Source organism: Notolepis coatsorum (assembly GCF_963971535.1).
Source record: "Notolepis coatsorum genome assembly, chromosome: 14".
Classification (NCBI taxonomy): domain Eukaryota; kingdom Metazoa; phylum Chordata; class Actinopteri; order Aulopiformes; family Paralepididae; genus Notolepis; species Notolepis coatsorum.
In genome coordinates this window covers 75,689,004-75,704,243 of record NC_140178.1, presented here as the reverse complement: position 1 = coordinate 75,704,243, position 15,240 = coordinate 75,689,004, and the positions used below count along the sequence as shown (strand labels likewise).

Below are 15,240 nucleotides of genomic sequence, written 5' to 3'. Positions count from 1 at the left end.
CCGCGAACCGAGTTCGACACGCATTCACACAAACCCGAAAAACCGGACTATCGAATTCTGGTCCGAAAGTCCGGACCAAACAGCCCCTGTGTGAAAGCGACCTTAGAGCGGTGGCGCACTAGCACCATCTCATTGATTAAGCGGTGGCGCTGAATGAGTTAAGAGATATCTTGCAAACTTGTCAAGTATGTAACTGTTATCTGTGTATTTTTTTTTATTTGACTGAAATGTTAGATTTTATACTGTGTATTTGTATTAATTTTAAATGTATGTGTTTTGTTTGATTAGTTGTACATGTGTTGTATTTATTTTGTCCAGGACCCCAGGAAGACTAGAGCCTCTTTCATGTGTCTCTAATGGGGATCCTTTAAACATAGACATACAGGGGTGTTTTTTTTTGCATAGGGGATCTCCATCGCAGGAGTGTTTTGTTTTGCCCAGAGCCACTGTTAGAATCCCTACCCTGATCCAGACACACACGTCTTGCAGTCACACGCACCGATTAACCCTGTGTTTTCCTTTTGGTCTCGCAGAAGGATCCACAGGCTCCCAGGTGGCTCGCCACAGTCTCAGCTACATCCAGGAGATCGGCAATGGCTGGTTCGGCAAGGTAGGATCTCTCGGTGCCACTGGTTTTACTGTTCAGCGTTTCCCGCACTATTATTTAAACCGAGAGGGGGGGGGGGGGGGGGGGATACATTCTTTAGATAGGGTGGAAACTCAGAGCTGAAGCTCATGTTCCCCTGCTGGCCTAGGATTCAATCCCACAACACTCTCTCTGTGTCTCTACTAGAGCCATATGAAATCCGTTTTATTTTTTTCCAAATTCCATTTTATTTTTTTCCAAATTCCGTTTTTTCCATTTTAATATTTCAGAATTCTGTATTTTGCTTTGTACGCTCATTTTACCATCAGAAATAGTGTCTAATAAGTGGGAATGAATAAATGTCCACAATTTAATAAGATATAACAGTCCATTTAATAGGGCTGTCTTAAATACTTCGAAGCTTCGTTCGATGGGCATGGGATTCGAATATGAAAATAAAATTAGATTATTAAAAAAAAAAAAAAAAAAAAAAAAAAAAAAAAAAAGTATATATATTTTTGCAAAAGCAACTCTGCCTCTCTTTGTTGACTACAACAAGCAATGCTGTTTGTTATTTAAGATGAGGTCGGACTCGGCACTGACAGATTTGTGTTCATTGTGCTGCTTTTATAAAGCCTCAAATGACGGCTTGCAATATTTCATGAAAGCAAAGTGTTTTGTTTGTCTAAGATTTAAAAAGGTTTAAACTTTACAGCACTGACAAATTTGAACAAAGTGCTGTACAAGTCCCACAACATAATAATTTTTTTTTTTTATAGTTGATTCCATTTTTATTGCTCAATTCCGCGATTCCGTCCGCGATTCCGTGATCGCGGATTCCATATGGCTCTAGTCTCTACTCCCAAGGCGTCCCTACTTAATTACTTAGTCCTCTTCTTCTCGGTTGGGAAATAAGGCTTCGATGATCCAATGCCATTCAGCCCAGTCTTTAGCTACTCTCTGTGCCTTTACCCCATGTAAGATCAATTTCTGATTAATTATATTAATAGCCATCCGAACCACCAGCATTTTATTGTACACTACTATTGCAACCAGTTTTATTTTGAGGACCACACTATTGTAACCAGTTTTATTTTGAGGACCACACTATTGTAAATAGTTTTATTTTGAGGATCACACTATTGTAAACAGTTTTAGTTTTAGGACCAACTATTGTAACCAGTTTTATTTTGAGGACCACACTATTGCAACCAGTTGTATCTACTATATTATGTGGATTTTCTTCAGGCACCCATTATGGAACAGCATTGATCTTGTCCATGTCTCTTTCACCACTGAGCGCTTCACTGACATATCATGATGTCATATATTTTGTGTATGTCATAAATGTCACTATGAATTGAAAATGGGGGACCCTGATGTAAACAAGACAAACGTCTTTCTCTGGTCTGCATCCCCTTAACAATTGTGTGTATTGAGCCGTACTGTATTGTACCCATTCTGCAATCTGTTAAATAAAGTTTTCATTCATTCATTCATTCACTCTCCAAAATGCTGTGCCATACAGTCTGAGCTGCTCTCTGACAGCGTTCAAGACTGCCTTAAAAAAAAAAAAAAAAAAAAGAAAAAAAGTTAAATGACAAGAGAAAGATAAGGTCTCATAGCAGATATTATTTATCATTATGCCAGACTGGTAGTGATATTATTTATCATTATGCCAGACTGGTAGTGCTATTATTTGTCATGATGACAGACTGGAGGTGATATTATTTGTCATGATGGCTTGTTGAGAATTTGTGAATTGGCAGTGTTCGCGGGTGTAATGCCGATGGGGTACGAGTCCTGGTCGTTGCAACAGCAACTCTTACTGTTCGGTCCGGGAGCAGGCTGTTCAGCAGAGAGGGGATCTGGGGGAGATAGCGTGAACCTCTGTGCGAGTTACCCTCTCCCAGTGAAACCCCTTGCTGTTAGGTGAGAAGAAGCGGCTGCCGTAGTCTCCACATGTAGTCTACACTCTTCCCAGACCGACAGTAGGGAAGCACAACGACCAGGAGGGAATTGGCATAACGAAAAAAATTGGCGGACTGGAAAAAGCATGGGAAAAAAAGGGGGTGGGGTTCTGGATTGAAGCATGGCCTCTAATCTGTATGATTAATATTAATGTGACCTTTCAACGGCTGAGGTGTCATGCCTCAAATTCTTTAAAGCGATAAAGAGAGACATTTTCTTTCTGCCTGAGTTTGCCCCTCCCTAATTATGCATGTCTTGCCTTGCTAAAATTGGCTCAGCGTCAAGGCGAAAACAGCCAGCTGCTCACGTTCAAGCTTGTTCATTATTTAACACGCTAAACTTGACCACATTACATCCCGGGGCCTCTTGCACAGTTGTGCATCTTATTATTTTCTCTCTGTGAGAAGGTGAGGTAGGGGGAGAGAGATGGATAGATAGTGTGCTACAGAGAGACCTATATAGATAGTGTGCTACAGAGATGGATAGATAGATAGTGTGCTACTGAGATGGATAGATAGTGTGCTACATAGATGGATAGAAAGTGTGCTACATAGATGGATAGAAAGTGTGCTACATAGATGGATAGTGTGCTACAGAGATAGATAGATAGATAGTGATGCTACATAGATGAATAGTGTGCTACAGAGATAGATAGATAGTGTGCTACAGAGATGGATAGATAGTGTGCTACATAGTGTGCTACAGAGATGGATAGTGTGCTACATAGATGGACAGTGTGCTACATAGATGGATAGATAGTGTTCTACATAGATGGATAGATAGTTTGCTACAGAAATATAGTGTGCTACATGGATGGATAGATAGTGTGCTACATAGATGGATAGATAGTTTGCTACAGAGATAGTGTGCTACATGGATGGATAGTGTGCTACATAGATGGATAGATAGTTTGCTACAGAGATAGATAGTGTGCTACATGGATGGATAGATAGTGTGCTACATAGATGGATAGATAGTGTGCTACATAGATGGATAGATAGTTTGCTACAGAGATAGTGTGCTACATAGATGGATATATAGTTTGCTACAGAGATAGATGGTGTGCTACATGGATGGATAGATAGTGTGCTACATAGATGGATAGATAGTGTGCTACATGGATGGATAGATGGTGTGCTACATAGATGGATAGATAGTTTGCTACAGAGATAGATAGTGTGCTACATAGATGGATAGATAGTGTGCTACATAGATGGATAGATAGTTTGCTACAGAGATAGATAGTGTGCTACATACTGTTAGGGATGCACGATAATTATCGGGGCGATAATTATCGGGCCGATATCAGCAATTATGACGTCATCCCGATAAACCCGATAACGTTATTGATAGCTCTGATAATATATAATAAATTTTTTGGTTAAAAGAAATCCGGTGTGGGTGGATTTGGATGAAGGGCGCTTGTTTTTATTATAGCCTCCCGTTTTGCCAGTACTGTGGTACGACTGACAGCGTGTGGTTTAGGAACAGGGAGTTTTTCACAAATCCAGCGCTCCCTTTCTTGGCTGTGACGTAGTCACGTTACATTCGGAGGCAGACAGTCGATCTGCCAATTACGTCCCACCGCTTGCACCCACCTCTTCTTCTTACCACCAATCAGAAGCTCTCGTTCGTTTATTTACCTCCGGATTGTCGGCCATTATTCTACTCGGAGCTCAGGCTAATAACGTTAGCTCCCCGCCAGCCACATTGACAAGTACCAGCGCTTATACATTACTGGCAAATGTCTTGTTGCACTTGTGGCAACGAGCGTTGTCAGCATCGACTTTAGTAAAATAGACCCAGACTTTTGAACGTTTCGTTCTGTCCGCCATGATGAGAGCAGAGCTGTCTGTACTCTGCAGCACCCGTGTGTGTGTGTGAGTGAGTGTGTGTGTGTGAGCACAGCCCGCTCCTCGTGCAGGCAGAGACAAACGGCCAACAAGATTAGTTTGCGACGTTTAAATTCCTCAAAATAATTTCTCGAGTACCGATAGCAGTACCGATGACGTCGGAGCTTATAAATACTAAAAAAAATTATTTGATAAAAAAAAAATATATATATATACATTTAAAAAAAATTTATAATACAATAAATATCGGTTATCGATATCGGTTATCGGCTTGAGGAGCATAAAGTTATCGGTATCGGTGTCAAAAAATCAATATCGTGCATCCCTACATACTGTAGTGTGCTACAGAGATAGATAGATAGTGTGTTACATACTGTAGTGTGCTACAGAGATGGATATTGTGTTACATACTGTAGTGTGCTACAGAGATAGATAGGGATGGGTACCGAATTCGGTACTTTTAAATAGGCCTGTCACGATAACACATTTTGCTGGGCAATTAATTGTCCCAGAAAATATTGCGATAAGCTATATTATTGCGGTTTTGAGAGATTTCTTTTTTGAGAAATGTATTTCCCAAAAGTTTTCAATTAACCTTTTTTATTTTTTTTTTACTAATATAATAATAGCATAATAATGCAAGGAAACCGTTTCAAAGTGCAATAAACCTTTATTTAACATTGAAAGACATTTTAAATATCCTAAATAAAAAAAATTCTCAGTTTGATTGTTTATTATAAAACAAACTGAAACTGGAAACAAGCCCTCTGTCTGGCTTTTTGTGTCATCCTTTTAACATGTACATGTATTATTAATGTACCTTGTGGTACCATGTACAAAATGTTAATAAAGTGTGAGGAAAAAACTGGAAATGTAATAAATAAAAAGGCAGTGAAACAATAATCAAATAAAGACCAAAATATATACTATCTCTATTGGAATGGAGACTTCAGCACAGGATAAACTAGGGATGGGCAAAAATAATCCAGATCGATTGATCACATGATGTACTTGAGTACTCGTGGAGGAAAACGCTGTACAAAATAAACGTATTTTCCGGTGTTTTAGACTTTTATTTTGAAACCCACCCACCGGTCCGGAGCGGAAGTATTGTTGTTATTATCCTAGCAGAACGTATTGAGCGGACAACTTGTCTTGTCCGGTTCTGTGTTTTTGAGCTAATGATAAAACAAATGTTGAGATTGTTGGTGAACAACTAACTTTAGGTTAGTTTTAACGTTAGCTACTAACGTTAGATGCAGCTACTACAGGCAATCAACGATGAGGAGGAAGCGTCAAAGCCGTATATAATAGAATAGTAGCCCTGTGGTGCGTAGGCACGACTCGAAACTACCTGTTATAATAAATTATTTCATGTTTAACTTGTCCCCGTGTCCAGTCCTTTGACTAGCCCCACCCGTTCATTGTAAACAATGATGCATGTAATTGTATTAACTATTAACGTTATTCTGTGTTGTAGCTATGCTATACGTTGTATTTCGTTTGTTAGCTATTTAGCTAATGTTGTTAGCATTGAATAGCATCAACGCTAGATCTTTAATCTTTATTTAGCAGTCCAGTTTCTCCGGGCAGTAGCGAGTAACTACTTGGGTCTAAAAATAGCTAACGTTACACTACAAAGAACGCTACTTGGTTAAAAGGAGCAACACTATTGAGAAATGTAGTTAAGCTATGTGGCGTTGCTAGTGCCCCACGGAGCTCCCGTGCTGTACTCTGTAGTAAGGCCAGCGGCCCCCCACACGGAGAGTGACTGACGAGGGGTACTGGTTCCGCCTCATTAAAACAAACGCGCAAATAGCAATTAATTGCGCCCGTCAAAATCATTGCATTCATTTCGATTCGATTAATCGATTTATTGCTTATCACGGCAGGCCTACTTTTAAAGGTACTTACCGAAACACGTCGGTACTACGGAGTATCGATTCACGTGAGATACCGTTGTCGGTACTGTTAAAAAATAAAATAATTTTTTTTTTAACTTTTCTTTTCATATCAATGTTCACACGCACAATACGCTTACCTAGGATTTGACTTGATTCAACAACAAAGCAGTCGGGGCAATGGCAAGCCGAAAACAGTACAGAAAGTACAGAAAAAAGGTACCATTACCCTAATTTATCGATTCACAGGTACCAGTACCGGTACCGGCGTATCGGTTCAAATGTTAACGGTACCCATCCCTAGAGATGGATAGATAGTGTGCTACATAGTGTGCTACAGAGATGGATAGATAGTGTGCTATATAGTGTGCTACAGAGATGGATAGATAGTGTGCTACATAGTGATGCTACAGAGATAGATAGATAGATACTGTGCTACAGAGATAGATAGATAGTGTGCTACATAGTGTGCTACAGAGATAGATAGATAGATAGATAGTGTGCTACAGAGATAGATAGTGTGCTACAAAGATAGTGTGCTACAGAGATGGATAGATAGTGTGCTACATAGTGTGCTACAGAGATAGATAGATAGATGGTGTGCTACAGAGATAGATAGATAGATAGATAGATAGATAGATAGATAGATAGATAGATAGATAGATAGATAGATAGATAGATAGTGTGCTACAGAGATAGATAGTGTGCTACATAGTGTCAAGTCAAGTCAAGAGTTTTATTTGTCACGGCATACAAGTATACAATGAAATGCGGGTGGTCTTGCCCGCAACGATGTGCAATACAGTAGTACAACATATAATAGAATCCAATAGACAACATTGTGCAATAAACAGGTAACAGTGGGACATCACGGTATTTGTACATAGTTATTTACAGAGCATGAAGGACATGCTAGGTCCCTTGGTAGTGCAATACACTGTTACTATTCTATTTTTTTTCCCTTTGTGGCCATAAGTGTGGGCGTGTGCAGCATGAGTGAGTGCTTTCTCATGTTAAAGTGGCTGCTAGTGTGCGAGCGTGCACAGCATGTGTGTCGTGTGTGTGCTAATGTGTGCTTGTGTGTGTAGGGTTCAGTGTTCTGTGACCCTCAGTGTTCATTGTTCAAGGCTCTGATGGCCTGGGGGAAGAAGCTGAGCCGAAGCCTCTCTGTCCTAGTAGCTGGTGTTCGCAGGCGTCTGCCTGACCTCAGCAGCTGGAACAGGCTGTTATTGGGGTGGTGAGGGTCTTTCATTATTCTGCAGGCTCTGGATTTGCACCTCTTGTTGTATAGAACCTGCAGGGGAGGTAGTGCAATACCCGTGGTACGCTCGGCAGAGCGCACCACTCTCTGTAGGGCCTTCTTGTCCTGTGCCGTGCTGTTGCCATACCAGGCAGTGATGTTTCCAGTCAAGATGCTCTCTACAGCTCCGGAGTAGAAGGACTGGAGTATCTTCCCCGATACTCTGAACTTCCTTAACTGTCTCAGGTGGTAGAGGCGCTGCTTCGCCTTTTTTACAACTGAGTCTATGTGTGTTGACCATGTCAGATCCTCTGAGATGTGGACCCCCAGGTACTTAAAGCTGCTCACCCTGTCCACGGTGGCCCCGTTTATCCTCAGTGGTGTGTGTGTCTCCTGCTGTCCTCTCCTATAATCCACGATCAGCTCCTTGGTTTTACCAATGTTCAGGAGCAGGCTGTTGTCCTGGCACCAGCGTTCCAGTACCTCAACCTCCTCCCGGTAGGCCTTCTCGTCGTTGTCCGAGATCAGCCCCACCACCACCGTGTCGTCTGCAAACTTCACTATGGAGTTGGAGCTGAACTTGGCCACACAGTCGTGTGTGTATAGTGAGTACAGCAGAGGGCTCAGAACACAGCCCTGGGGGGACCCGATGCTCAGGGTGATGGTGTTTGAGGTCTGACCCCCCACCCTGACCGCCTGGGGTCTTTCACTCAGAAAGTCCAGTACCCAGGCGCTCAGAGCGGAGCTCAGACCCAGCTCGATCAGCTTGTCCACCAGTCTGGTGGGGACTATGGTGTTGAACGCTGAGCTGTAGTCAATGAACAACAGTCTCACATAGCCCCCCTTCTGACGGTCCAGGTGAGAGAGGGTGCTGTGCAGTACTTGGGAGACTGCATCGTCAGTGGACCTGTTTGGCCGGTATGCAAATTGCATAGGGTCCATATCGCTGGGGAGGGAGGCACAAATGTGATCCTTGACCAGCCTCTCGAAACATTTCATGGCCACAGAGGTGAGTGCCACCGGTCTGTAGTCATTGAGACCTGCTGGGGAGGGTTTCTTTGGTACCGAGTGTGCTACAGAGATGGATAGTGTGCTACAGAGATGGATAGATAGTGTGCTACATAGTGTGCTCCAGAGCTGGATAGATAAGTGGGCGACAGTGGCTCAGGAGGTAGAGCAGTCGTCTGGCAATCCGGAGGTTCCCGGTTCGATTCCCGCTCCTCCTGGCCAGCGTGTCGATGTGTCCTTGAGCAAGACACTTAACCCCTAATTGCTCCCGATGAGCAGGTTGGCACCTTGCATGGTTGCCTCCGCCGTCGGTGTGTGAATGTGTGAGTGAATGGGTAAAATGTGAGTAACAAATTGTAAATCGCTTTATATAAAAGCGCTATATAAAAAAGCAGCCATTTACCATAATATCACTACCAGTCTGCCATCATGACAAATTATATCACTACCAGTCTGCCATCATGACAAATTATATCACTACTAGCCTGCCATCATTTCAAATGATATCACTACCAGTCTGCCATCATGACAAATTATATCACCAACAGTCTGCCATCATGACAAATAATATCAACCCCAAATAACCTAAAAACCAGTTGGGAACTCTAAATCTTCCCTCAAATGTAGATAATAAGATGCACATTATGGCTTATCTGAGGCTATATACCGATTACATTTTAAATAACCAATATTTGCCCACATACTTTTTATCTTTAAGACCATATGAACATTTAAAATGAGCTTGCTTTTTAACTTGAAAGAAACATTTGTAAAGATTGAACTAAAAGAAAATGTTTCTTTAATTTTGTTTTTACCGTAACCAAATAAGGACATTATTTCTGGTTCAAACAAACACTATAAATATGTATTTTCAATTACAATATAAAGTTAGTTAGATATTATATATTAATATGTCTAGTATGTATGTTCCATTTGAATAAAAAGTGAGATACTATATATCAACATGTCTAGTAGGTATGTTTAATTAGTATAACAACACTGTTTTTACAGTGATATGGATATATTTGAAAGGCTAATATTGGCTGTTAATTAGGGATGCACTGATGCTGATAGCGGTATTGGATCAGTCTGATACTAAGCTAAATTAGGGTATCAATATCTGATCATTTCTCCAGTACTAGAAACATCATACCAAGAACCATGTGGAACATATCAGAAATCAAAGCAACATTTTCAAATTATTGACGCATATTTGATTTGATTTGAAATCTTGTAAATACAAACAATATAAAACAAAAACAAACCATTCATCTCTAACAAATGAAATGGAAAAAAAATTATAATTATTGAGTGACATGTCCTCCATCTCAAATACATCCATATAAAGCCTAGACATTGTTCCCTTAAGCTCAGGTTTCATCTCCAGGATTGCGTCCAGTATATATAAAATCTTTGTAATGGAGAAAAATGTAGTATATCATTCTTGTCTAAGTCTATACTGTTTAGCAAAAGCGATGGATTGGATCAGTACTTGGTGTATCGGCCGATAATGAAATTTAAATCTAAAAGTAGCATGGCTGCATCCCTACTGTGTTAACGCTGTGTCTTAACGAACGTGTCAATGTGTTACTAGGTGCTGCTGAGTGAGATATACACAGACCCAGGAGCAGCCAGAGTGGTGGTGAAGGAGCTGAAAGCCAACGCCAGCGCCAAGGAGCAGAATGACTTCCTCCAGCAGGGCGATCCGTACAGGTGAGTGGCCACTGGGGAATAGGCTGACGGTGAGCTTTTGCACTTAAATTGCCCTCATCCTTGGTTTTGGACTTGACTTGGTAGTGTTTTTTTCTTCTCCTTACCTTGTTTGTAGCAAGGAAACTATAAAAGAAAGAAGGGTGGAAACGTACAGTTCTGCCGACATTGAGTTGAATGGGATCAGCCATCTCCTCATTTATGACCTGTCATTTAAACACGTTATTACTTCGAATGTCAGAATCATCTGCAATTTGTTGCCTTGTTAACTAATGTTTGATATATTGGTTGATATTTGATTTCCTCAGATAGCTATATTTTGCTTCTCCATGCATCTCCCATAGGCTTCAATAGAACTGATACCGAACAGAGCATAGAATGCTGGTGTTCTGACGTAATGACTCTTCCTTTTATAGTTGGTAGCGTAGAAATCCTTTTTTTTTTCTCTCTCTTTGAACAAGGTGTTAAATTGGATTATGTACAAACATATCTAGCAGCACCCTCTACCTTTCTTTAAAAGACACTGCATTAGTGCCTCATTAAATGTTATAGATTATGTTTTTTTTGTATTGAATGTATGGCCATCTTATTAGATGGCAGTAACAGCAGGGTCCATGTTGTTGTCACCTCACAGAGTGCTGCAACACCCTAACATCCTGCAGTGTCTGGGCCAGTGTGTGGAGGCCATCCCTTTCTTGCTGGTTTTCGAGTACTGTGAGATGGTGAGTGACCACACGCCTGCATGCATAGCACTGTTCATGTGCTGACAATATCCCAGCAGTTACTAAGAGGCCTATTATTGGTTAATGCTCAAATAACTGATTAGATAATGATTTGTTCACTGGATGCTAGTTAGCAGCCAGGATGCTCTTCGTCCTTCGTCGGAAGAGATGAAAACAGGGAATTATTTCCGGTCAGTCATGTGTGTATGTGGGGAGATCTCCAGCAAGCAAGGCATAAGTCACCTTTCCCATCATCTGGGCTCAGAGACCCCAGTCTGGCTTCCCGAATTAGCTTCCTCCATTCAGATCCACTCACTGAGGCCACTCTGCTCTGATGTCCTGTTAATGGGCTTGATCATGGTAGCTGATTTATTCACTGTTTTTCTTGATCTATTCTGGGTGACCACTGCCCTTGCCAAGAAGCCCCTTTTTCAGCCCCTCACCCCCACCTCCCCACTGCCCCATCTCCCCGGGGGGAGGCGGGGGGGGCATAGCAAGCCTCAGCCTGGGACTTCTCACATTCCCACCTCGCCCAGTAAAGCAACAGGCTCCGTTTACCCCCCACACATCGGTGTCAGTCTCACGACTTGCTGTGTTGGTGCATTCTTATGGACAGTGATGAGTGTATGCTGGAGGCCGCTATGGCCCGTGAAAACTAAACCCTAACCCTGTCGCTCAAAATGGCAGCGAACAACCAAAAAGTCACGCTAATAAAAAAACATGACGCAAGGCATTCTGAATGGCACCAGGGGGTCGTCTGCTTAACCTCTTAAATCCGGAGCCCTATTTTCTGAAAATCCACCTAAAATACATACCAAGTAAATGGAATATTGCTCCACTTCTACAAGGACCATTTGCATATTCTTGGTATCTAGGGACATTTATGGACCTCAGTGAATGTATTCCCAGAAATATTGTGTCTATTACTAGGCTTGCTTAAATTGTGATGAAACAAAGGAGAATATGAATTATGATTTTTCTTTGCATCTTTGACAGTGAATAACACCATGCTAAAAATGACCAGACATGAAAAACTGCCACTGATCTCGTTCAGTACCTTCTTGAGATCATGTGTACAAAAAAATCGAAGGAAATTAATAAAGGGAAGATGATTAAACAGAAGGTTTTGTAGATACAGTACTGAATTCTCCCATCCGGACCAATGCAATTTTAAATATTATTATAGAATATAGAATAGCAGGCTTATAAATTACCTTATTATAGCCAATTCGCACATTTATGGATTGTGCCAAATCTTATATTTCAAATGCCCGAGTTCAATTTAGTATCACCAGGCGTGCATAAGAACAGATAATGAAATCTACTGTATGTACAGTAGCTTTTTTTTTTTTTGCCAGGGTGCCACCATTTTTAAACAAATTTCAAATCTAATTGTTGCTACATGCTAAAAATAGGGCAATAACGTTGAGTTTTGTGGTTTATTATCCCGAGTAATAAGAGATATTAAAAAAATTCATACAGAAGTAATTAGCTTGAAACCCCATAGAGGCCTTTGGGAAGTGTCATTCGGAAAAATTCCAATGCTCATCGAAAGCTCTCGTGTCCTCTTCAAAATGGCATAAAAAAAAAACTACAATTCCCGACGTTCAATTTTTCCAAAATGGTCGACTTTCGCGAACTAAACAGCTAAATGAAAACGAAAATCTATCTAATAACACTTTAACCTATTGGTAAACTAACGTATTGATGATAATATACATTATAACTGCTGTTGTGACATGGTTATGATGTTTATACTTGAATACGTTTGAAAAATAAAACGATACTTCTGTCAAACGGCACGGTGGTGTAGTGGTTAACACTGTCGCCTCACAGCAAGAAGGTCCAGGGTTCGATTCCCGCTTGGGGACCAGGTTTCCATGATGCCAGGTACTCAGGTGGGGGATCTCCCAGGCCTTTCTGTGTGGACTTTGCATGTTCTCCCCGTGCTCGCAAGGGTTTCCCCCCGATAAGATAAACCCAATGGAAAAACATGCACAACAGATCGCTAACGCTGTGGCGTCCTTGACGAAGACGGACAGGAGCACTTTGATTGGTCCCCGGGGCGTGGCTCACGTTGACGCCCTATCTGCTCCCGGCTGCCCATGGGGGGAAGGACAACGGGATGGGAAAAGTGCAAAGAGACATTTCATCAGCGACTCAGTGCATGTGTGTGTGTGTTCCTGTGGGTCGCCCATCTTGCGTGTGTGTTAAAACTACATGACAAATAAATACTTCTAGTCTAACAATTATTAAACAGTCTGGAGAGATTGATTTATGACGTGATGTCATTTTGGGACCGGTACCGGTCTCGTCAGGCTTAAAGGAAAACTCCAACATTTTGGGAAATTAGCTTATTTAACATCTTCCCTGGAGTTAGACAAGAAGATGCATACCTTTTTTGTCTCTGTGCATGCATTAGGCTTAGGGAACAGTCGCTCCGTTAGCATAGCTTAGCTTCATCACTGGAAGTGAGGCGGGGCCGGAGCCTGACGTTCCCTCACAGTGTATAGTTTGATTGATTGATTGAAAAGTTTATTAACAGATTGCAGAATACACTCCAAATACAACTCCAAAACGTTCATGTAAACATGTTGTGACCTGTGTATTCACCACGTGGAGAAATAAAAAATAATTGAATTAGATAATTACGTTTTATAAGCAAATATACTCTGAACTATTTTTTGCCTAACCACTGCTCTCTGAGTGCAGCCAGTGATTTCAATGTGTCGTCGTGATTGTTGACATTCTCATTCATTCAAAGGATCCGAACCGATTGAAGTTTATGGATACCATGACTTAAAATCCTCTTACCTTGACGATTAAAAGCCTCCCCAATTTAGAAAACAGTACTCCAATGGCTGGTATTGTTATACCGGACGCTCTGAGCTAACCGGAGCTAACACAGATCAGGATGGTAAAGCATATATAATGACTTCCTTTCTGGGGTTTCAAAATAAAAGTGCGACGTTTATAGCAGCGGAAAACGTTTATTTTGTACATTATCTAACGTTAACACGAACCTAAACTAACGTTACAACTAACCTATAGTTAGTTTAGGTTCGTGTTAACGTTAGATAATGTACAAAATAAAGCAAACCCAATAGAGCAAACCCAACCCCGTGGCAAGGCCGTAGCAGCGGAGCGCGAAGGAAGACCCAGACCCACTGAAGGGACTGGATCCCCTGGAAAAAGGGGGCCCGGAGAGGTCAATGACGCCAGGCATCAAGACCCCACCAGGCGGTCACTTAGTGACACCGCCCCCCACATCGCCAGCGTATTCGGATAGAGCCCCTCCAAGAGCGGGCCCTTACCCCCCAATAGTACACCGCCTGGCACACTGACCCTGCAGAACAGGCAGTCAGCATGGCCGTAAAGCACTCAAAAAAGGTTAACCAACGGAAGCAGGCAGCGCACCGGGGATTAGGGATGGGAATCGAGAATCGGAATCAATTGGGAACCGGTTCCTAATTGTCCGATTCCTGGAATCGCATGCCTCCATGACTATCGATTCCTCTTATCGATGCCATGTTTTTCCGACAGTTGCGCATTTAAAAACAATAACGTTAGCGCCATGCATGCAGCCATAGAAGACTATTTGATTCCTTGACTAGGAAAACCTAAAGGGCTCGATATTGCGACCGTTTTGTGTGTGCAGTGAAAAGTGAAAGTGCTTTGCATCCTAGTCATTCATTTACATGGTAAAGTAACGTTAGCCGCTAGCTAGCTAAATAGCCATGCTCATTGCAGAGAGAGACGGAGAGAGAACACTGAGCTGGCCTTTATTTATACAGGTAGGTTATTGCTAACAAATTCTCTTTTGCAATAACGACCTGTTGAATGCAACTACAGTTCAATAGAATACATTAGTTCTCAAATACATTATTTTATTTAAGTGTATAGTTAATTTATTTTTTACAGTTTTTGTATTTTTCTGACATGGGGGCTCAACAATAAATGATAATCAGAAATCTCAAGTTGCATGTTGTTATTCTAACCAGCTCAGTTCTGTTGCATTTCCAATTTATTTATTTAAATCATAAATGTATCAGGAATCGATAATGGAATCAATAAAGAATCGGATCGATAAGCAGAATCGATAATGGAATCGTATCGATAAAATCGTATCAATTCCCATCCCTACCGGGGATACCAGGCAGCAGGCTGGAGACCTGAGCCTGGAGCACTGCGGACGAGACAGGCGCCAAAAGGGGGCAACTGAAAACAGCCCCCCCTGCGGAAGGGGCGT

At 41.6% G+C, this 15,240-nt stretch overlaps 1 protein-coding gene across 1 annotated transcript in view; it reads left to right on the top strand.

Moving 5' to 3' along the window:
• lmtk2 (lemur tyrosine kinase 2) overlaps positions 1-15,240 on the top strand; it is a 119,377-nt gene that overhangs the window by 49,403 nt on the left and 54,734 nt on the right. Inside the window, exons 4-6 of the mRNA XM_084329517.1 lie at positions 534-610; positions 10,154-10,272; positions 10,904-10,991. Coding sequence (XP_084185643.1) covers positions 534-610; positions 10,154-10,272; positions 10,904-10,991 — 284 coding nt within the window. The remainder of the gene's footprint in view (positions 1-533; positions 611-10,153; positions 10,273-10,903; positions 10,992-15,240) is intronic.